Source organism: Octopus sinensis, linkage group LG3, assembly GCF_006345805.1.
Source record: "Octopus sinensis linkage group LG3, ASM634580v1, whole genome shotgun sequence".
Taxonomy (NCBI): domain Eukaryota; kingdom Metazoa; phylum Mollusca; class Cephalopoda; order Octopoda; family Octopodidae; genus Octopus; species Octopus sinensis.
Window position 1 is genome coordinate 145,643,612 of NC_042999.1, and position 25,000 is coordinate 145,668,611.

At 35.4% G+C, this 25,000-nt stretch overlaps 1 protein-coding gene across 2 annotated transcripts in view; it reads left to right on the forward strand.

Moving 5' to 3' along the window:
• LOC115209853 (leukocyte tyrosine kinase receptor-like) overlaps window positions 1-25,000 on the forward strand; it is a 370,370-nt gene that overhangs the window by 106,261 nt on the left and 239,109 nt on the right. For both annotated transcript variants that reach the window (XM_036501462.1, XM_036501463.1), the window contains exon 4: window positions 11,564-11,720. In XM_036501462.1, coding sequence (XP_036357355.1) covers window positions 11,564-11,720 — 157 coding nt within the window. The remainder of the gene's footprint in view (window positions 1-11,563; window positions 11,721-25,000) is intronic.

Consider the following 25,000-nt stretch of genomic DNA (forward strand, 5'->3'; position numbering starts at 1 on the left):
TTCAGTTTTTATTCTATCGTTTACTTTGCGCAACAAAGCATCATCGGATATCAGGTGGTGGTGGTGGCGGTGAAGACAAACACAAACACACACACACACAACAAACACACGTACACACACATCTATATACGACAGTTTTCCACACAGTTTATGTCTATCAAATTCACTCATAAGCCTGGGTCGGTCTGCGGCCATAGTAGAAGACGCTGAAATATAGGCGATGTGGGACTGAACTCGAAAGTACTTAGTTGCAAAGCGAGGTTTTTAACCACACACTCACATACATGTATGTATGTATATACACACACATGTATGTATATATATATACATACACATACGTATGTATGTACATAGACACACACATGTATGTATATGTACATACACACACACATGTATGTACATGTGATTCGAAAATTTTATTATTAGCCGATAATCTAGAAATTCTTGTAGAAATATTCTTAACTAGTCCCCGTATAATCGAGATTGGATGGTTGGATGCTACGTTAATGTACTTATATGACAATGTTCTTATATGATAATTTGGCTTATGAAATGGTTCAAATAGTCCAGTATCAAGACAGAAGGTAGCGTCAAGAAAATTCACACTACGATAATCTTCACCCATAGCAATGTTTAGTCCTAAACTTTTGAAAAGTCTAAAGAAATTTTTCCTATGCCTTTCTCACTGTACTTTGCTACTATTGTCCAGAAAAAAAAGGGTCACCCTATATAGACCCCACCCCCCGTGTTACTTAAATTAATACTTTCAGCCAAGTGCAACACTTTGCCAAAAAGGAAAATTATAATTGTCACTAAATATATGACTAGGGTGTTTGAACACCTACATTGCTAGAAATAAGAGTTAGAACTCTAATACTGTAGTTAAAGCACATAATTGTATACTCGACCGTTGCATTCGGGCGATTACAGTCCCTCTTGGTACATATGTATATAATTATGTGCTTTAAGTACAACGTTAGAGCATTTTAGCTCTTATTTCTAGTCAAATTTAGTGATAATTATATAAATGATAATATATGAATTATAATTCTAAAGCAATTTTAAGAATAATATTTGTCATTCACTGTTGCTGTCACTCTGTATTGATAGAGTAAATATATTGTGAAGATCAAATAAACTGGAACTTCACACACACACACACACACACACACACACACACACACACACACACACACACACACACACACACACACACACACACACACACTCACACACACACACAAAATATACAAAAACATATCTATATCTCGATCAAACTGCCCAACTCCCCCCTCTCTCTCTCAAGAAGTGTGCGTGTGGATGTCTTAGTGTGTTTGTGTGTATTTGTTTCTCTGTTCGGGTTTGTATGGGTGTACATGATTGCTTGTATATATGTATGTATATATAATAATATATATATATATATATATATATATATGCATTTATATATTAATTGTATGTATATATATATATATATATATGCATATATATATATACAAACACACACATTTATATACTATACATATTGTATACACACACGCACTTTTATATATGTGTGTATCTGTGTATTCTCGTCCACAGAGATACTTACTGAACATTCTCAGGTTTCAAGAAGGAAAAGCAATTATCTTACTAAGAGTGAAAAAGTGTAAGGCGCTGACGTTAGGTTAATTGAAACTCTGAACTGGGCATAAGTTACTGGGAACATTATACCCTATGAAACAATGAAAATGACTGTTCTATACTTTTGTTTTGGTGTCTACTGATATAGCATAATGAATAAACATATAAATATATAAAATATAGTTATATATACACGAATACATAGACAATATATATAGGAGCACCATCGTTTCTCCGGTTTCGTTAGTTTTGAAGCCTTGACGGATTAACCTTTGCCGGAGTATTCTTGGTTACACAATAATAGTTTATCAACAGAGTTCCAATCTTCCAACCATTTACTAATTACTAATTATGTACCGAAACACTTCGATCCATGTTTTTCAACAGTTCTACGGTATCTTGGATTGCTGTGAATTGATATTTATTTTGCAAAATACTGACGCTATCAGTTCTAATGTCAGCAGTAACCATAATTAAGAGTAACTTTAAACTAACTAAACACGGAATCTTGAAATTTCTCTATCGGCATTAACAAGTAATAATGTATCGGTGTTTACAAATAAATAATGTACGCACACAAGCGATATACACAACGCCACCTGTGACCGCACAGTGAACTAGACTGATTATCATGAGCACTTTAAGTGCATCCTCGTATGTCCGGAGAAAAGAAGTGTCCGACAATAAGCTGTTTATATAAGGCTGACAAGGTGACTTAGGTTCTTTAACCCTCGGCGACGAAGTAATGGGTGACTGAGAAAGAATGATTAAATATGAAATCAGCGGTGATATAACTGCATCTCGTTTGTCGTTGGGAGGCAGCCTGTTTCCCTTGTCAGTCGTTAGAATAGTGTTCTCACGTGGCTAAGTGTTGTTTTGATTTTCTATTTCTAGCAATGTTGGCGCTTCCTAGCACACTCCGTCACTTTAATGGCATCTGTGCTTGTTGCACAGATGTAACTGCGGTATATTTGCCTTTAGCAGTTGAAATATGTAACAAACATATTTCAACTAACCTAAATTCTGCTGATATATATATACATACATACATACATACATTACATACATACATACATACATACATACATACATACATACATACATATATACCTACCTACCTACCTACCTACCTACCTACGTACATACATACATACATACATACATACATACATACATACATACATACATACATACATACATACATACATACATACATACATGATCTTTCACTTCTTTCCGTAACTGGACTTCGGTTCTGCAGGGCATCACCTTGAAGTGTTTTAGCTGGATAGATCAACACCAATACTTATCATTTCAAAGTTTGCTACATATTTGATCGCTTTAGTCGACCCGTCGCCAAGTTAAGGCTACGTAATACATCCATCCATTCATCCATCTAAATACACAGGTACATACATAAATATATATATATATATATATATATATACAGCAGCGCGCACACAATCGCACGCAGCTCAGACATGCACACATACATACGCATAAATGATTATATATTTATCGAAGTGTTTTTGTGTAGGTTACAACTCAGTAAATTATTGTTGTCTTAATCCATTTCCTTACCTCTTCAATGGTAAAAATGAATGTATAAGAAAACAATTACAATTAGATAAATATTAACACGAACAGAAATTGACATGCAAAGCAAAATCGAGTAAGGGGCTCTTTTTTGGAAGCAATAAATACCGACATAAGAGTAAGTGTATGAGAGAATTAAAAAAGAGGAAGAGAAAGAAAAATGTACAGGGTCGATATTTCGGGGTATAGAGTTGGGAAAATATTCAGAGGATATAGTTCAGCCAAATATGCTATAGAATAGAGTAAACTAATATAACTGCCTATAATGCTTTGGCTGTCAGCTATTTGGAAATGAAAGCGATGATGGACGAGCGGTGAAGAAAATTGTTAACGATAATTTTGAAAGAATTACGTATTTGGGTAATGGTTTGTAGCAGCAAAAAATATAACGCTTATCAAAATTAAAGATCGTAGAATAAACAATGGCAAAACGGTTTTTATGAAATAGTAAAAAAAAAATTAATATTTATGAAGGAGAGAAGCGTAATTTATAGAATAATAGAGTCAAAATTATTTAGTGTCTGATAGAAAAAACTGTTGGATAAAAATTTACCAGTCAATTGCAGACAATTTATTTTGCTCCACGTTTTAGTCAGGAGAGAAGGTAGAGTTTCACCACACTTAACAGGACCTCTGTAACTGGTTAGAGGAGGAAGGTATCCCAATAACGAAGACCAGGCTCGAAATTTGTAACTGAGTGTGCTTCATTAAAGACATTCATGTGCTATGTGTGAGTGTTGAACTGGCGACAGATCGATTTTGCCATCGAATTAGACCATAGTTGGATTTTAACTCGGAATGCAAAGAGACGGAACAAATACCGCAAAAAATTTGTACAGCTCTGATAAACTTTCGCTCTTTGTGGGTACATTTTTCTGTTTTCGATCCTGAAAGATAAAAGGCAAATATGACCCCTGTGAAATTTGTTAGAGCGCAGAGTGTCAGAACAAATTTACCAGGCATTCAGTCAAGGGCCTAACGATCTAAATATTCTGCCAATCAGACATATATGTTGTGAGAGCAAGACCATTATACTATGCTATTCCTTTTAACTAGGTTATCACAAATAGTCTATGCATGATTTGGTTGCTTCACATGAATGCAAGATAATATAATATGTTACGGACTTTTGATACGACACCATAATCATGTGTTTTCCTTCAACTATTAGGCTTAAAAACATGTTTAAATGCTTTAAAATGGTCGTCAGTGGGTGAAAGATCAGGAGAATATGGAGGATGTGGTAACGTCTCGTATCCCAAGTCTGTGACTTTCTGTAGCTTTATTCTTGCAACATGTGGCTTTGCATTATCGTGGAACAGAGTTGGGTCACGCCAATTCACCAATGCAGGTCTCATATTTTGTAAGTGAGCATGTATTTCAGCAAGCTGATTACAATAAACCTCTGCTATAAACCTCTGATTGGCTTCCAGAAAGCTGTAAGGGACAACACCACTCGCAGACCACCAGGTAGTCACCATAAACTTTTGCTGATGCAACTTTGGCTTTGGGAAATGTTTCGGGGACTCATCAGGATCATGACATTGACCTGATCGTTTACGGTTATCATAAAGGGTCCACTTTTCCTTACAAGTGACAATTCGGTCAAGAAAATGATAATTGGTGTTTCGCAGAAAGAGCATCGAGCACACTTCAAACGCCGAACATTTTAATTTTTATTGAGCTCATGCAGTACCCCTTTATTGAACTTTTTCACCTTACCAATCTTCTGCAGATTGCGTGAGACCATTGCAATACCGGTACCAAGTGCCTGAGACATTTCTCCGATGCTTTGACGAGGGTTATGTATCGGTGTTTACATACAATGCTTTCAATTGTTCATTGTCAAGAGTGCATGACCGTCCTCTACTTTCTCCACCTTTAATGCTCTCATCATCACTACGGAATGTTTGAAATCTCCTTCATAGTGTGCGATCATTTGTGGATCCCTCTTCCTATGCTCTGTTGATATTGGCAGCAGTTTGGGAGGCATTGTGTCCAAGCTTGAAGACATGCAAGAAAAGTAAGCGAAGGTCCTTGTTTGTCATGTTCATAATTAAGGGCACCTATGCTTGAAGAATGTTTTCTGTCTGAAATAAGTAGAAAATTATTAAAGAACATATATCGATTATTAAGTATGTCGAAATTCACCAAAATGAAATTAAAATACTATGATAAAATTGCGTTTCAAAACACAACACTTAGAGTGGTCATTATTTTCAGAACAACCTAATAATTTAACTGTAAACCCATGTTAGTCGAATTACCTTATATTTAACTTTAAAAACAAAAAAAAATAAAAATAAACAAAAAACAAAAAAACACGTAGCATACCTGTTTTCCAGAAATTGTCACAATGACCAGACAGCATTTATGCGACGACAATATTAGCAACTCATGAAATAAATTTATAGAGAATTTAACTGCTTTGTATTTTATTAAATGACTCTTCAATATCAAAGTTACCCATTTTACTTTATTGATACAAACGTCCGAAATGTTTTGGAGAACCTTAGTATCTCCTTTATACTTTTACTACAAGAAATGTACGTGGCCCAGTATTCGGGGTGGCTTCTATTCTTGAACTGGATAGCATGTTTGCCTTTGATCAAATTAAATAATCTCGCGTTTCGCTAGGCTACTGAAATTGCGTACTGGCTGACTGCTGCTGCAGTTCCCTCTCTCTCCAGCTGCCACATCGTCGATGTTTCACTAGGTGAAGAGTCACAGAGGTGAGAGAGTGTCTATGTCTGCTCGCAATTACATAAGTACCTGAAACAATTAGCAAAAGCTTCGTAGTAGCTACAAAAATTAAGCGCTTGCGAGGGATGGCAAGGCACTTTATATATATATATATATATATATATATACATCTTTTTTAGCCTCTAGTAAAGTTTTTAGGCTAGGCTCACATTCAATTATATAGCATGTTATTACATCACTATATCTAGAAACAGTTAGGCTTTCTAAACTCTGGTACAACCATTAGTTCTGTGTGAATAGTTCTTCGAGTTCTTGTATACATAAGATTGTTCTATAAGGATATATGCATTTTTATGTTAAAAATTTTGTATCCATTAAGGTATACGCTTGTCTTTAGCAAGACATTATTTGGCATCCGGTGCTGAGTCTTCAACTAAGGTGTTCCGGAATATGGATTTGCCTCTTAGTTACCACTAGGTGCAGGTCCTCTTTGGTCTTCGCTGCTAGTACTTGCTAGGACCCAAATTCTGGGTCAAACAGAAACGTACTATGGCATGTGGGACTGGGAGGATGATTGATATTTAGACATGTGTCATACAAGCCGTCTGAAGTGTGGACATGCTTTAATATCGAGGTAATTAGTCCACCCTGTACCTCAAGGGTAAGCAATAAGCTTGGGAAAATAGGAAACTAGTACAATAAATTAAATATAAATCGACCAAAGGCAACGTAAAATCACTGCTATATTTTCCCAAGAACAATAACGCCTCTTCAGACTTTCTTATGGACGTTCACGGCAGCCGACACCAGTAGTCATGTCACTAAAGAGAGAAAAGGGCGAGTGAGCTAGAGAGAGAGAGAGAAAGAAGAGGGAAGAGAGAGAAAGAGAAAGAGAAAGAGAGTAGTGTGTGTGTTTCTCTGTGTGTGCGCGCGCGTGACTGTAAAGATATTAGCTGATCTTTGATATACATGGGTTTTTTCCTACTTTGTTTATTACTTATGAGTAATAAAACAAATCAATTCATCAACTGGGAGCGCGTAAAATCGTTACGTATTTCCATTCAGGATTCTGTAACACGAAATTCTAAATTAAAATTATATTGGAATTCCGTAACGTAAACAAATTCACTATAGCCTCTTAATAGCATTGATTTCCTCTGAACGTTTCTTTGGCCTTTAGCCATACCGTGACATTCGAATTGCAAGAGTATTTTTTTTCCTTTTCCAATGCTCGAGGTCATTTTTTGTTAATATTCAGTAGTTTATTAAAGTGGCCAGCAGGTAGCGTCGTCATTGCGCAGAGCAAACGGGTAAGCAACATTTCGTTTCTCTTTTTGCTTTCAGTTCAAATTCCACAGAAGTCAACTTTGCTATTCATCCTTTTGGGGTCGATAAAATAAATACCAGTTGATCACTAGAATCAGCGTAATCGACTTACTCGCTTCGCGAAATTGTTGGTCTTGTGGGAACATTTGAAAGTAGTTTATTGTTCTCAGTATGACTAGCTGTGTAATAAAGTACTCCACACAAATTTCTCTCATACTGAATATTTTAGTTAAATTTAATTATCACAAAACTTGCGGTGACTACTCCTTAAATCTGTAGCATTCGGATTACTCTTGTCAAATGTAATACTTACATTTTCACATAGTTTTAAATTGATTGTAACTTTGGGATTTTGATTATGTTACTGCATGTTGTGGGGTAGGTGTGAGATGCCAGAACTGACTGGTTTGAACATAAAACAGAATATTTTGGTATGATATGGCCAGTTTAAGTGCTAAATGGTTAATTGTTAATGATATCCTTCTTGTGTTGTAGAAAAAACTTTCATCGTAACCCTACAGCTTTCTCAATCAGACAGGGAATGATTTTATTTTATTTTTGTTAACTGGGTTTTTTCAATTTTATGAGCATTTATGCAATCACATTAGTATTTGCGTAAATGGTTAAGCTATTCTTTCATCTAGGTTAATTTGATAATATTCCCTATCTTTACTTGATTGGTGTTAATCAGTGTTTATTTTTACCCACCGCAAATAAATCGTTACTTTATAATAATATTCTTTAAAATCCGATTAACATTATATTTTTTAAAGTCTACTATTTTTCTTCACAGAGAGTTGATAATTTATTCATGCAGACTGTTATTATTTGAATTTCCCGAGGTTTCACTTGGGAGAATGCACCGGCTGCAATGCACAGAAGACAGAATGACATACTCACACACAGAAAGAATCCCGCATCTCTCATCCTCGCACTACCACTCTCTCTCTATGTGTATATATATATATATATATATTATATATATATATATATATATATATATATATATAATATATATATATATACATACATATATATATATATACATATATATATATATATATACATACATATATATATATATATACATACATATATATATATATATACATACATACATATTTATATATATACATATATACACATATATATATGTATATAAAAATGTGTGTGTGTATGAGTATGTATGTGTGTGTATATATATATATATATATATATATATGTATACACAATATATATAAATATATATATTAACTGTTTGCTGCATTGCAAATGGGATATACTTAATTCTAAAATAGTTACTCTGATTCTAAACCTCACTAGTTTATTGTTATATCTAATCAGCGTATAGCTGATTAAATTAAAAAAATTTTAATTTCTATTGAAATAATAATGTGTTCTGAAGAACCAGGTCTAAATTTAATTAGTATTCCTCATAACATCTTATCTGTATTATGCTATTATGTTATTAGTCGCCGAAATTTTCATCTCGCGGGTATTAATAAAATCATCGCTTTTATTATTTTATCAAATTTTCTTCGATTATTTTCTTCATTATAGGCGTGGGCGTGGCTCTGTGGTAAGAAACGTGCTTCCCAACCACATCATTGCGGGTTTAGACTCACTGCGTAACGCTTTGGACAGGTGTCTTCCACTATAGACTCGGGCCGACCGAAGCCTTGTGAGTGAATTTGGTAGACGGAAACTGAAAGAAGCCCGTCATATATACATGCGTACACACACACACACACACACAATATATACATGTATGTGTGTATGTGTGTGTGTGTGTTTGTGTCTGTGTTTGTCACACCACTACTACTTGATAACAAGTACTGGCGGGTTTACGTCCCCGTGACTTAGCAATTCGGCAAAATAAGTCGTTACAATAAGTACTAGACTTAAGAAAGTAAGTACTAGTGTCGAGTCCTTCGAGTAAAAAATTCTTTAATGCGGTGCCCAAGCATGGCCGTCGTCTAATGACTGTAACAATTAAAAGATAAAAAATAAAATATGTCGTACTACAAAAAGTAGATCTCTGGATTAAAATGTACCGCTGGAATAAATTGAAAAGATATGAAATCTAAAAATACCATAAATATGCAGAAATCACAACTAAATGGGAAAAATTACATTTATATTTCAGAAAACTATCGATAGCATTATCACAGTGCAAATACATTTACCAAGAGCTATTTTTCATCATTTTGACAGTAATCGCGATAACTTTCAAATTTATCTAAAACGTATAATTGTGGATTTCAAAGCGAATAATGTTATCAATGAGGATAAATTGAAATCCTATCTACAATCATGGATTGTTCATAAAAGTAACGATTTAATAAACTAAATATTCGGATCCCGAAGGAGTTCATTGTTATATGATTATTACTGCTATATCGACCGGATTATTTCAAAATACTTCGCTGTTTTCTAGTCGCCCCTAATAAATTTCCCCAATGTATAATGAAAACTGATCAATTTATATGCTAAAATTGAGATGCGAATGTCGGTACGAGATTGCAAGTTCGGATATAATATTATTGATAATTTGATGCGAGACTAAATTGACACGTTTATACCTCATCAAAAAGTATACTGTACTTATCTTCCCGGTGAAAACCCATCGCAGGATAAATTTAGGCAAAAGCGTTAAACAAGTACTTGGTGATGAAATGATATCACCATGATATTTATGATATTTTTATGGTGGATTCCAGCGAGTTTGACTTTGCCTTTCATATATTCAGGGTTGATGAAATAAGTTCCAGTTGAGCCATGTACAGACACAAACTCATAGTTTGTTTCTGTAGCAGAATGGCTTTAAATGATATTTCTTTAATTTCATCGAATTATGTTCAAAATAATAAATATAAAGTTACTGGGATAACATTACAAATAAAGATAATAAAAAATTCCTCACCGAGAACTGTGCCGGTGCTACATATACATATGTTTTTGAATGCATCCAAATGTCACTCAATTGATTTGTTTGAAGTCATTTACTCTGCACACATAACCCACAAACCTGTTACTTGTTCTTTTTTTCTTTCTTTCTTCTTTCTTTCTTTCTTTCTTTCTTTCTTTCTATCTCTTCCTCTCTCTCTTTCTCTCTCTCTCTCTCTCTCTCGCTACCTTTTCTACCAATCTACAGTAACCTACGCTCTTTGGAGTTTGTTAGTTGCGTACAACTTTTATTCAAAACTCCTGACTCACACACCCTTACGTGTATTACGTCCACTGCCCCTTGTTTTATACTAACAACTACACACATTTCTTCCTCCCGTAACGCCATGAGCTTATCTGAAATTCTTTTCCTCGTGAGCTTACTTTTCCTTCAGCCATCGAGTTCAACTGTTCAAGAGAAACATTAACTGCGTCGATCTTACTGTCCTGTGAAAATGCCCTAGGCATATCTCCTTTGTTCCAGACTGAATCGATAAGAATAGTAGGGACTCTTCTAAGTTTAGTTATATTGCTTAAAATGCTTTCTTTTATTTCTGTTTTGCTTGAGCTCCATTTATCCATTGAGTTATTACTCGTGAAATTCTTTTCATTATGTAAATTTTAATACATTTTGTATGTGAAAGGTTCAAACTTATCGTCTACATTTAAATTTCAACTTAAAGTATTGAAGTATGAAAGCAAGAGCTGTATACTATTTCACATTCAATATGAGAATAATTTCATTCAATGTAGAATAATTTCATTCAAAATGAGAATATTAAAAATGAGAATAAAAAATACAGTATTTTTGCTTTAATTATTTATGTATCACTAATAATAAACATATTTTTGCGTTATATCGTTCCATCATTGACAATTAATTCATTAAGTTTATATATTATTTCCAAAATGCATATTACATAGTGCGTAATAAGATTTTTGGAAATATTATTAAAATGTTCATGGTTTACATGGTATAAATAAGTTGCATAGATTCCATTAATTTAATAAATATGTTTGTTGGCAACTGACGTTGATGAAACTCTGGTATTTATTCATTTTAAGTCAATGTCCTCGGCTTATATATTATCCGTCTTCGGTAAAAAAAAAACATTCAAAAGTATATCACCGAGAAAGGGGTAATAGATATACATAACTTTAGAAAAATTAATTTATTTGAGAAAAATACTGTAAAACAAGTGTAAATTTTTATCCTTTGGTGTTTATGTATTTCAGAGAATATAACTTGCATAATTCGAAAGCATTTAGAAAAATGATTAAAGAAACAAATAATTTTATTATATTGTCTAAGATATTGGTTTTCTTAATGTAAATTTCTTTAAAATTATTTTTCGATTCCGTTTTGTAGTTGTACGATTCTCGACCTGTAATTCGAAAAGGAATTTTGGTCCCAAGCAGCAAATGTGTGATGCTGCTTATAAAGACACTAAACTGGATTCAATTACTATACATCCGTCAATGCCAGGCGTTCAAGTTTGGACTGTTCCCAGAACTGGAGAATACAGGTAAGCGAAAAGAAGTTTTTAAAGCAAATACTGCATATTAGAGTATTTCAGCTCCCTTAAGTGAGAATGATTTTCATAAACTATTACTTCTCGATATTGAAAAGAGTCAATTTGTCGCCGTCAATGCGATATGGTCAGTACTATTCTCTTAATACTACAGCACTTTTAGAAACTGACTTTTAAGGAACATTTTACAAATTGTAACCATACTACTCTAAACTGCATTGCTCTGAATGCTTAATACATTGAAATTAAATATTCAGGGAATTTACTTACAGTAAAGTTTATTGAGTGTAAAGGATTTAAATATGAACTTACTGTAGTGCAAACCACAACAGTAATTTTCTGAAGCAATAAAGAGATTAAAATATGCGGTATTCTTCATAGCATTGACATTAATTTCATGGTCAAGGTGCTTGAATATTAGCGAGTGATCCAAATGTAAAGATTAATATTGTGTTATTGAGCAAGCATTCATTTCTATACTTGCATCGTCTTTCTTCATAGTAAATTTTATTCCATATTATCATTATTCCCTAAGCTAATGGGAATAGATGCATTATCCTGGAGTGATTCCTGACATAGACTGGTGACTCGTCAAATAAAAATCTTATCTTTCAACCGCTTACCACTGTAAAATAAAAGCATTGCATCGGACTTCAAAGTCTTAATGGGTCAGCTATTTACACTTTCTAGGATTACGCGACTCCTATAAAGTGATGCAATATATATATATATATATATATATATATATATATATATATATATATATATATATATATTGGTCTGCTCGCTTAGCCAGCAGGGTGGCGTTATTCAAAGGCTAAAACAATGCGAACGCATAGTGACCAGCGATGTGTAACAACATCTGATGGTCTGCTCGGTCACGTGATCACGTAATATATATATATATATAAGTAATGAGAGCGAGTCCACATGTGGTCACTCTAACGCTAGATATAGATGCACGAAGGGAATCCACCACTTAAGAATTGTTCTCAAGAATTAATTCAACGCGCCAAGAATGTAAGCGAGCAGGACAAATGAAAAATAACGAAAAAATAGATTAACTCTATACAATTGTTTCACCGTTAATAGATTGTGTAATTTTACTTACATAATCATTTTCGGATCTTCAGTAGAGTATATCAAAAAAATATAATTTGCTGAGTCGAACGCCAACATCCACACGAAGCCGAATAAAGGCGAATGGCAAAACCGATTATATCTGATTATATATATATATATATGTAGAATTAGTTGTATCTTGGGAAAGTCATTATACCAATAACAATCACAAACACTAGTTTCTATTTCACTTCTTTTATAATTATTAGTCAATTCGTTAACACTTTGGCAACTTAATCGGAGCAAATATGAACCAGACCTGGACTAGAGAGCGCGTGTCATTGATGAGGTCGCGAATAGCGCCGAAAGGATTCACCAAGCTGACTGACAGACCTAACAATTAATCAAACAATTGATTACTTAATTACTTAAATAGTTAACGAATTGACTAAATATAATTATAAAATGTAATATAACCATTGTGTATGTTTATTATTGGAATAATGACGTTCCGACACCCAGAGACAATAAAATCTATTTCAGCCCACGTGCTCCGATCAGCAATCTTGCAAAGTATATACAACAACGAAATATGCAGTAGAACCTTTGTATCTGTTTCTGTTTAAAACATGTACACATGTTTTCTTATGAATGTTTTTCATGAGATGGACAACTTAGACAGTTTTCTTAATTCAAACACGCCTTAAATAAGAAAATTGGTTTATTGATGCCAAAATTGCAGAACAGCAAAGCCATCTAATGAAGTGCCACGTCCTCTAAGTCGGATATAACTGAAGGCTCACAGAAAACAGATGGAACCTGCATCTGTTGAGTGCTATCCAAACGATTGGAAGAGGGTACTAAGGAGACATTCAAGACGATAGGATAGGGATATATTCAAACAATTAGGACCTAATTTGTGGAGGTGGATGATGCAATCAAGGGAAGACTGTAATCTCATTGAGACAAGCAATACATAAGGACATCTCATAGTCTGATAGTTAGAGCGAGAGAGTGATATAGCGATGTATAATTTAAAACATTGTGGAAATATTCGCTTAAATTGCTATGGTTTTGTTTGCATTAGTGTTTGCTTGATCGTACAAATACTTTCTTCACGCTCTTAATTTGATGGTATTTTGTTATTATCATTGACGTGTCTCTTCTTTCCTTACTCCAATATATGTCACTATTTGGTTGACATGGACTTTCTGTTTCTCTCCCAAGATCACCGCTTCGTCTTTTCCGTTTTTATGCTAGTGTCTGCCTGTTTGACCATGAGTCATTGCGCTTTCTGAAGTCTGCATTTCCAACCCAGTTGAATTAAAAAACATCGTACAAAGTTAACATGTTCAAGTACATTTGAACGTGGTAAATGGCTTTATACTGCAAAAATATCACAGGGAGAAAAGATCTTCCTCTGTACAAATTTGGAGCCACGAATTGTTTATGACATCATTGGATCATTAGATGCATGTGTCTGTTTTCTTGTGCTTCGTCAGATATGAACATCAGATCTGTCTGCTTAGATCAGATGGTCTCTTATTTTCTGCATATGAAGATAGTATACACTGAGCTAATAATTTTGTTGTGTACTGAATTAATTTTCCCTTTCGCATTTTTATTGAATTCCTCAAATTCATGAAATATACATTTCAATAAAACGTGTATTTCACTAATTTGAGGAATTGTATAAATTTGTATGCAATATAAGTTTATCGCAAAGATTGAAAAGTTAGAATAGCTGTAATTTCACTTCAGGTTAGATTCGATCGAGTAGACATGGATCCAGACCAAGCAACACTGATCAACTCATCTTTTTGTTTGATGATGATTTTAAGGCAGTGAGACATGATTTGAAAAGATTAGTGTGTTTTTTCTAGCTGATCAAACACATAGATATTCCTTCGTTGGCTATGAGAGGAATGAGTGAACAGATGAACAGATGAGTTAAAGCCTAACGGTATAAACTCTCGTACATTTAGGAGTTGCATTCAAATCCCACCGTATGAAGTATTGAGGTAAACACAATAATCGTTTTTCCTTTGACCTAGTGTAGTGGATTCAATGTAATATTTATGTTGCAAGTCCAAAGTATTTCCCATATCTTTACATATTGATTTAATGTGGGAACATCAAAGTGGTTGCTTGATTTGCTAAAATTAGTAAATCTACGTTGAATCACTCCGCTTTATGGAATAATGTACACCGTAGTTCCTTATCTTTCGCTAAACAATCGAAAGATCGTGGCGAGAATGCATATATCATAAGTCATCTTGATCAGGCTTGAAATCGGTTAAAAATATTCTTTCTGCTATAAATATATGGCCTGGAAGTTTGGGGAAATGGAAAGACGGTTGCATCGACCCCAATGCATGACTAGTACACTCTTATCGACTCTGAAAAGATGAAAGCAAAGCCGAGCTCGGCGAAATTTCACATCAGAATGCAAATTCGGACGAAACGGCACTAAACATTTCGGCCGGCACGGTAGAGATTCTGCTTGTTTACCGCCTTATTCTTGGTTAAAATTCTACAACATAACTTACAACAAGGACACACAAAGAAAATCTAAAATCTTACTTGAATAAAGACACAACATTGAGTTTTCACGATGGGATACTAATGTCGCAAAGCATTGATCTCATCTAAAAGATAGAAATATTCTAAATTTGAGAAACTATCCCATTTACTCTCATTAGCTTTAGGTGTGTATGTTTTGTCACGAAATATCTAATAGACCATTTCAATAATTTCTCCTTGAAATAAATATCATAATTATACAGATGAAGACATACTGATACACATACATGCATACGTGATTACATACATACATGCATACATACATAAACATACAGACACACACACCCACATATACGTATGCTTATATGTGTGACTCTATACATGAATAAATAAATACATATATATATATTATAAATGTATATAAGATTTCTCTCTCTCTCTCTCTCTCTCTCTCTATATATATATATATATATATATATACATATATATAATATCATATAGCTTTTTATGTCTATAACTGCACACACATACACACATACATATATATATGCATATATATAAAGATATATATATATATATACATGAGTATATATATATATATATATATATATATATATTTGTATACATACATATATTTACATATATATAAAGATATATGCATATGTGTGTATATATTTTATATATATAGGCAAACTGATGCATCTACATATATACGTAGACATATATACAAACACATAAATATACATATATATATATACACGCGCACACACATGTATAGGTAGGTATATAAATACGAAGCTATCAATTAACATCTGAAAGAGCTCATGAACTGCAGACACCAAAAAGAACATTATAATGTGATACGGAAATGTATATTTGAAGTGGTGTCTCTTTTCAGTTTCTTTGGCACAATGTATTCTCGAATACATGATTATTTATTCATCCCTTCATTCATATGCAAATGTGTCTGTGTATGTATGTGTGTGTGTGTGCGTGTGTGTGTGGTTCGTACACGCATATATAATACAATATTAATTCGGTTCTACGTCAGTTCCGACGATGAGTATTCCAATATAGTTACCAACTGAAGTAGCTACTCATTGAATAATTGTCCAACTCGTTCCCCACCCACAGACGCTTGTAACATTAAGTTAATCCCGTGGCAGATTCAATAAGATACTGTATGAGTACTCCAGCCAACTAGCTTTTACAATGTTTGTCTACTTACTTCATTCACAAGGCTGAGATCGAACAAAGGCTATACTAAAACCGCTAACAGTGGACGACATGTTGCACTTAATCACTCAGCCGTGCCTGCCTCCATACACTCATACACACAGTGCACATATACACATGCACTTCAACACATAAACACAAGCATACACATATATACATACATATATGCATACACATGTATACATATATATATACATACACTCCACGATGTTGTTTAATTTCCCTCTGCGATATTCAGTTACCTCTTTTTACAGACACGGCGTTGGCCATGCATAAATATATTAACTAAATACAGTTAGAGTGTCGTGATGTAGTAGTACATCTACGGCAATTCCGTGAAGCAGGTACCAAGTGATAATTCTCATGGAAGGTACAGGAGTATTTGGTTTTCTTGTTGAACGCCTGACATCTTTTGCACACACACACACACACACACACAATCACACACTCAGAATAGACATGTAAATAACAGAATTGTGAAGGAATGAGACAAAATGTCCCAATCGATAGAATGCAGCCAAACTATATCCTATATTGGCATCTACCATGTCAAGAATTTCTAAAACGTATTCACAATTGTCGGGGCTATGTTCTCTCGGTATAAAATGTTAACTCAAACTTCGTAACATTCGTACTTTCCTCTAGAACGTCGTAGCTCTTGCCTATGACCATCACTTTATGTGCCAAACGAGGAGCGAACAAGTATGGCATATATCCATAAGGATCCTTAAACAGGCTATCCAATGCAGTGATATTCGTCTCTGAAAACGTTTCAACGCCAGTCGTATCAAACCTGCTGCTACAAGTTTTTCGCAACACCAAATGTTCATCTTTAAACCACATATCCATCTATTCCAGCTGAAATTGTGGAGGCACATGGCTTAGTGGTTAGAGCATCGGACTCGCGGTCGAGGGATCGCGGGTTCGAATCTCAGATCGGGCGATGAGTGAAACACCTAAGCTCCACGCGGCTCCGGCAGAAGGCAATGGTGGAATTCTGCTGACTCTTTCGCCACAACATTCTCTCACTCTTTACTTCTGCATCTTGCAGCTCACCTGCGACGAACCTATACGCCAAGGAAACCGGGAAACCGGCCCTAATGAGCCAGGCGTGGCTCGAGAAGGAACAGACAATTCCAGCTGAAATCGCAGAAATCCTAATCTGTCCTTATTCACTAAAGTCACAAATACTCTATGGCTATAACATCTGTGTGATCCGATGCGATTTCTCTCAGTACCTGTTAGTACAATCGAGAAATCGAGTCGGTATCTATAAGACTGCTTTGCGAGGGGTTTTACGTCTCACACTCTTATTTTGTACTCCGACACAAAACTAGAATTGTTCTACAGACCCATTCCGATCGCCCACTATGTAGAGGTGCATCGCACCTTATAAAACATCAATGATTACTCGATTCCAGGCATCATCTTAGCTGATGGTTACATTTCGGACCAACGACTTATAACCCGTATCCAGGAAAACAATTCGCACCTCGAGGTTCACCACTTTCCGAAATAACAAGATTATGACAACCGAAAGATATATATATAGATCTCGTTGCCATTCAGTAAAAACACCAACAACTGTGTGCAGGAACATTTGATCGAGCTGATAACTATCATATCCAAATCTATTGGTATGGAGCCATTATTCAAGTTACTTTGATTCCTGACAAACAGGCTATTCTGGAAGGAGGAAGATGAGAATGGCTATTTGGTCCTTGGATGGACTTATCAAAAAGTTACCTGCTGTAATTCTTCGGGAAATCCCCGTTGTGAATATTTTTATAACTTTAGTCATAAAAATAAGAGTGTATTTATTTCAGACTATTTTCTTTCTCTCCCTGTATGTATGTATGTATGTATGTATGTATGTATGTATGTATGTATGCATGTATGTATGTTTATGTGGGGATATGTATGTAAGTATGTACGTGTGTATATACATATACAGATACGTACTCAAATAGACAGAAAATGAAATTGCATGCTACAGTTAAGTAACAGATACAGATATAAAGTACCTAATTTGAGTGAATTATTCGTTTTTAAATTATATCATCAACGCAGTCTACCGACTAACAAAGTCTTTGTGATTTTAACCCTGCTAGTTAGTTTTATTTCTGACTGATTAAAAAGTCGAATATTATAGATACCTATTATTATTAGAATAATACCTATTATTATTGAACCAACTCGTCTGGAGCAAAGTATAGGGAGAACGCAAACACTTAATTCATATGCTTCAAATACTGGGACTATAAAAACTTACAAGACCTTCTTAAGATTTGAAGAGTGTTGGTTGAAATAACCTTGCTACTGATTAGGTGGCTCTTCAAAATTTACTCTAAAATTAGAAAGAGAAAAAGAACATACGTACATACATACATACATAAATGCATACATACACATCGAACTCTAAACTGCCATTCCATCTTTTGCGACAAGGGTTCCATCTAAATCAGTCAACGGAACAGCTCGCTCGTGAAATTAGCATGCAAGCGGTTAAGCACTCCAAAGTCACGCGTTACCCTTGACATAGTCCTCAGGGAGACTCAGCGTGAAGGAGAGTGTGAAAAAAGGCTGGCCCTTTGAATTGGGGGTACAACTAATTTTTGCTCGCTGAGTGGACTGGAACAACGTGAAATAAAGTGTTTTTGCGCAAGGAGACAATGATCGTGAGCCGAATAACCTAATCACTAAGCAACGCTTACATACATACATATGCATACGAATACATACATATATAAATGTACATATATATGTACATACATTCACACATACACACACATATATACATATACACACACACATACACCTCACACATATTTATATACAAGAGTTGTTACGTCTTATGTAATGAGTAAGTTTGGAAGTTTACTGTTGTTTCTGTGGGTAATATCTGGAAACATGACCGACGTGCAATAAATATAATCTTTCATAAATTTTCTTGAATACTTCTAGAAAATAACGAAATGTATACTAATTTTCAATGGGAAATATTTATTACCTTAAAATGAAATTAGTAGAATTTTCCCACTGAATATGACGAGAAATATTTGTAATATCACCAGCAGAATCCGAACTCTGCGTCTGGTGTGCACCGTACAGCTGCGTTAACAACTGCCGTAAAAACCACAAACACACACACACGCACACACTGAAACGCACGCAGATATGTACATACGCTAGTACGAGTTTGTATGTTTGTCTCTCACTGCTTGACAACCAGAGTGGTTTAGCTTACGTCCAATTAAACTGGACGTTTAGACAAAAGAGACAGGTGGAATAAGTAAAAGACTCTAAAGATAAATGCTGGGGGCGATCTAATCACCAATATCCTTTAAGACGGTGCTTTCAAGCATGGTCACAGTTCGAAGAATGAAACGAGTAAGGGGATAAAAGGAAATCTTTGAAACATATTTATTGGTATACACACACACACACACGTGTGTGTGTGTATGTGTGTATGTATATGTGTGTGTGCGTATGTGTGTGTGTGTGTGTGTGTGTGTGTGTGTGTGTGTGTGTGTGTGTGTATGTATGAATAAAGATATAAATATCATATTGATATTTCGGAATTTAAGAATCTTTATAAAATATTCACCTGCAGGTATGCAAATAAAATTACATTTGCGCTTTGACATAAGTAAAGACACCGATGTCAATTTCTGTTTAAGGAAATTATCAATTGGATGAAATTTAGCCTTAAGTGAACATCGAGATATATCTTGGTATATTTCTTGTTTGTTCAATCTACAGGGCGATTTATGTCTTCGAAAAAAGCATCATTATCTCTTAATACACACACACACACACATGCCCTGAAGCAATATCTATGCTATTTTAGCTGTAGAATATGGAACACATTTATTTGTACAGGTATGGGAATTTGTGTTATAGTGGATATATATATATATACATGCATTCATACACACACACGCACTTGCGTGTATATATATATACATATATATATATATATGTATATATATATCCGACATGTATATCATTAAACATTCATCACGCCTGATCTTACCAAACAGTTTTGTGTAAAGAGTACAATGGAGTGTTAGGTACTTCGATACTTAGATAGGTTTCAGTCACATTGGCCCAGGCGATAGCTAATTTAAAAGAACCACCTGGAAAAGGCATTTAGTAATGTATTTTTGTATAGTTATTTTTAGGCAACATTGCCCATACGATTAAAGAGTTGCTGTTATGCAGCAGTATATCCGAGTGTAGGCGGTTTATCTGGAATTTGTTGGAGATATTCATCCAGGAGCTTTTTGAAGGTTATGATATCTTTTTCCTCCTTTATATGTTTTGGAATGATGTTCAAAAGAGCAGTTCCAGCTGAGGAGAAGTAGTTCTGTCTCTATGTTGTGATGTGCTGCGAGCACGATTTCTGTAGAGGACGTATGGAACGGAGATCAAGCCTATATCGATATCATTTGGGCAATAATGTCGGAACAATTTCCGCATCATACAATTAACATGGCGCTCTCGGCGGCGCTGGAGAGAATACAGTCTGAGATTCGCGATCGATCCCAGTAATTCAGACTAGACATGCCATCAGTTTTTTTGTTGTTGTTGTAATTGACCTCTGGGGTGCTTCAAGCTGTTTGATATTCTGGCTTGTGTAGGGGGAACATAGCGGAGAACAGTATTCAAGCGGGCGAATGTAGTAAAAAGAAGGAAAATGGCTGGAACATCTCTAGACTGGAAAGTCCTGAGGATTCGCTCATCAGATTTAGTCGATATGGAAGAGCATGGCGACTGCTGTCGGTCAGCGGCTGTTGTGTAAAAAGGTGGTGAAACGAAAAAGTGCCAGGGGATTGGGTTAGGAGTTATGTCTCTTGGCTGTGAAGCCGGGAAGAGTTATCTTGAAGTGGGGGTAAGGTGTGTATTATTAGTGTGGTGCTCCTGGCGGGGTGGGTAGGGGTGATATGTGTAGTGGTGTCATATGAATAATTTTTTCTGGGGGTGTAGGTATATATAGCTGCGTTCGTTGGTCTGTTTTCTTTCTGTAAAGGATACAGTCGTGGGATTTTTCGTGTTACCTTGCAGTGTGTAATGCGTGTGTGTCTGTCAGGGCATCTGTGTATGTGAGTGGGTACAGTTTGTGTGCGGGAGTATGTGTTGGGGTGCCAACTTATAGGGATGTGCGTACGTGTACATGGGTGCATTGGTGTGTACTTTGGTCAAATCCTATTTGCCGGGCCCGTGGGCATTGATGGATGGTCGTTGGTGGAGGGTCGAGGTAGGGCACCTGTGATTGCAGTCATGGTGGGGCACGCAGGTAAGATAGGATGTACTTCCTTTCATGTGGGCAAGAATTAAACACCATAACTCCTGCTATTCAGGTAGACATCCTGGCGTTGGTTACCTTTTAAAATTGCTCTCTTCTCAGCCAGACATAATATGCACTTTCTGCTGCTATTGAAGTATGATTTGCATTTTTCTAGGATCTTCCACTTTATGTTGGTTTAAAGGACATTTATAAGGATAAAGATATAGATATAGTCTTACAGCTGTTTCTTTGATATTATAGATATCTCTTCATCAGAGACGATGAGATGGTTAAACAGAGGTAAATATTTGAGTTTGAAATATAGAATTATTATGGAAAAGGATGGGATAGGGGATATAGAGGGAAACAAAAAAATGAATGTAGAATTAAAATATAAAATAAAGATATTGTAGTAGCAGCTCTATTATTCGAGGAAAGTGTTGTATAGAATTGGTAAAAAAGTTTCCTGTACATGGTATGTAAGTTGCAATAATAGTCCATGTTTAGTCATTTCTAAGTATGGAGCCGTAGATTCTGTGTTGTAAAGAGTGAATAAGTGTGAGATATGTGAGTAGGTGTGATATGATAGAGCTGCATTAAGGGTTGGGTAGAGAAAAGGCATGGGTGGGGTTTTTACTAGTAATTATTTAAAGCGGAACGAAGAATAGAAGGATGTCAAATTTCTATAAATAGAATGATTGTATAGGTTAGTGTGATAGCGGGGAATCAGAGAGGAGGGAAGAAGGTATAATGACATGCGTACGGGCGCGCACACGTACATATATATGTGCGGATATGCATACATACACGCACACATACACATATATATACATACGCACATACATACACATGCATACATATATACACATATACACATGCATGCTCACGCGCATCCGTAAATGCATTCATACACGCATATGCGTGTGCATACATATACACATACATGCACACGCACATACATACGAGCAGGCACATACGCGCTTGCACACAGACATACACACGTCGCATACAGGTACAAACGTATACTTATATACACACACACTTGTATCCGCTTGAATGTCCATATATGTAGTATTAGATTATTGAGATCTTTAAAGATAGAGGAGTGAAAAATGAAAGATTAAAAATAAGATAGAGATAAAGAAAAATTTGCATTATTTATATATATATATATATATATATATATATATATAGCGGCGTACGTATAATTTGGCCTCTTATATGGAAGTATACATTTTCTAAATCTTGTACGACTCTATTTCTGTCTATCAGCCCTTTCACGCTTATTCCTTCATTCCACTCTTTATTCTCTCGTTCCCCCTCTCTCACATTTCTTTGCCTTCTCTTCTTGCTCACTTTACCTCCACTTTTCACTTCACTGTGTCCCTGTCATCTTTTTCTCGCCCTCCTTAACTCTTATCTCCTTCTGCTTCTACTTCTCTCACTTCTCTTCCCACGTGACCGGCGTTCGGCCAAACCTGTTCTTTCTTACTTGGTCTGGCCGTTGTCCGTGCAACATTGATAGTCAAATGTGATTGTCAAATGTTGTATCCCTGCTGTAAGGCTTCATTTCCACACACGCCAGCTTAATTTAATTCGTCCTTAGTCGAAAGATTCCTGTTGTTATATCGTGTTATTATTTTTATTGTATTTGTGTAACATTATCCGTTTTTTCTGTCCTTGTTTTTGTATACATTCGCTGCTTTCTTCCATGTAGAATCAGAGGGACAGAAGAATTAAGGAGGGATGAGAAAAAATGACAAGAACACAGTGAAGTGAATAGTAGAGGGGAAGGGAGCAAGAAGAGAAGGCAAAGAAATGTGAGAGAGGGGTTGGAATGAACGAATAAGCGTGAAAGGGGTGATAGAAATAGAGTCGTACAAGATTTAGAAAAATGTGTACTTACATATAAGAGACCAAAGTGTACGTACGCCGCTATATATATATATATATATATATATATATATATATAATACAAAATGGGACAAGAACGCAAAACATCCGGACAGTGATCGCACAGTACGAATGTGGTTTCAGAAATTCCGTAGTGATGATGAAGAAGGTAGAGGACAGTCATGCAGTCTTGACAATGAGCAATTTTGAAAGAGATTGTTGAACAAAACCAACGTCAAAGTGTTAGAGAAATGTCTCAGGCACTTGGTGTCGGTATTGCAACGGTCTCACGCAATCTGCAGATGATTGGTAAGGTTTAAAAGCTTGATAAATGGGTACCGCATGAGCTCAATGAAAATCAGTGTTCAGCGTTTTAAAGTGTGCTCGATGCTCTCTCTGCGAAACACCAATGATCCTTTTTTTTGATCGAATAGTCACTTGTGGTGAAAATTAGATCTTTTATGATAACCGTAAACGATCTGGTCAATGGCTTGGTCGTGATGAGTCCCCCAAACATTTCCCGAAGCCAAAGTTTCATTAGTAACATACTACGGTGACATCAGTAGAAGACTATGGTGGTCTGCAAGTGGTGTTGTCCATTACAGATTTCTGAACGCCAATCAGAGCATTATAGCAGAGATCTACTGCAATCAGCTCGCTGAAATGCATGCTCACTTGCAAAAAACGAGACCTGCATTGGTGAATCAGCGTAGCCCAATTCTGCTCCATGATAATGCTAAGCTACACGTTGCAAGAATGATGTCGCAAAAACTCACGGACTTGGGATACGAGATTTTGCGACATCCTTCATATTCTCCTGATCTTTCACCCACTGACTACCATTTTTTAAAAGCATTTATACACATTTTGAAGTGATAAAACCTTCAGGTCTAAACCAGAGGTGGAATCAGCTTTCAAAGATTTCTCAGCATCAAAGCCAATAAGATTTTATTAACGAGGCATAAATAATCTCGTTGATGGATGACAGAGTCTAATAAAACGTTTCTATTGTTAACTTTTCCAGAATAAAATTATGTTTCTGAAATCGGGCCTTATTTTCGGGACAACCTAATATATTGCAAATAAGTAGCAAGGAGGTCCAGATATTAGTGCATTAAAGCCGTTTCAAGCGGCCGTAATGCACTAATACCTGGACATCCTTGTTACTTATTTGCTTTTTATTCACCTAACTTCGAGCTGTGCGCACAATACGGGATTGACTTTGTACCTCAACGTAAATATTCAGCTGAATCTTAATAATCTCTCTCCC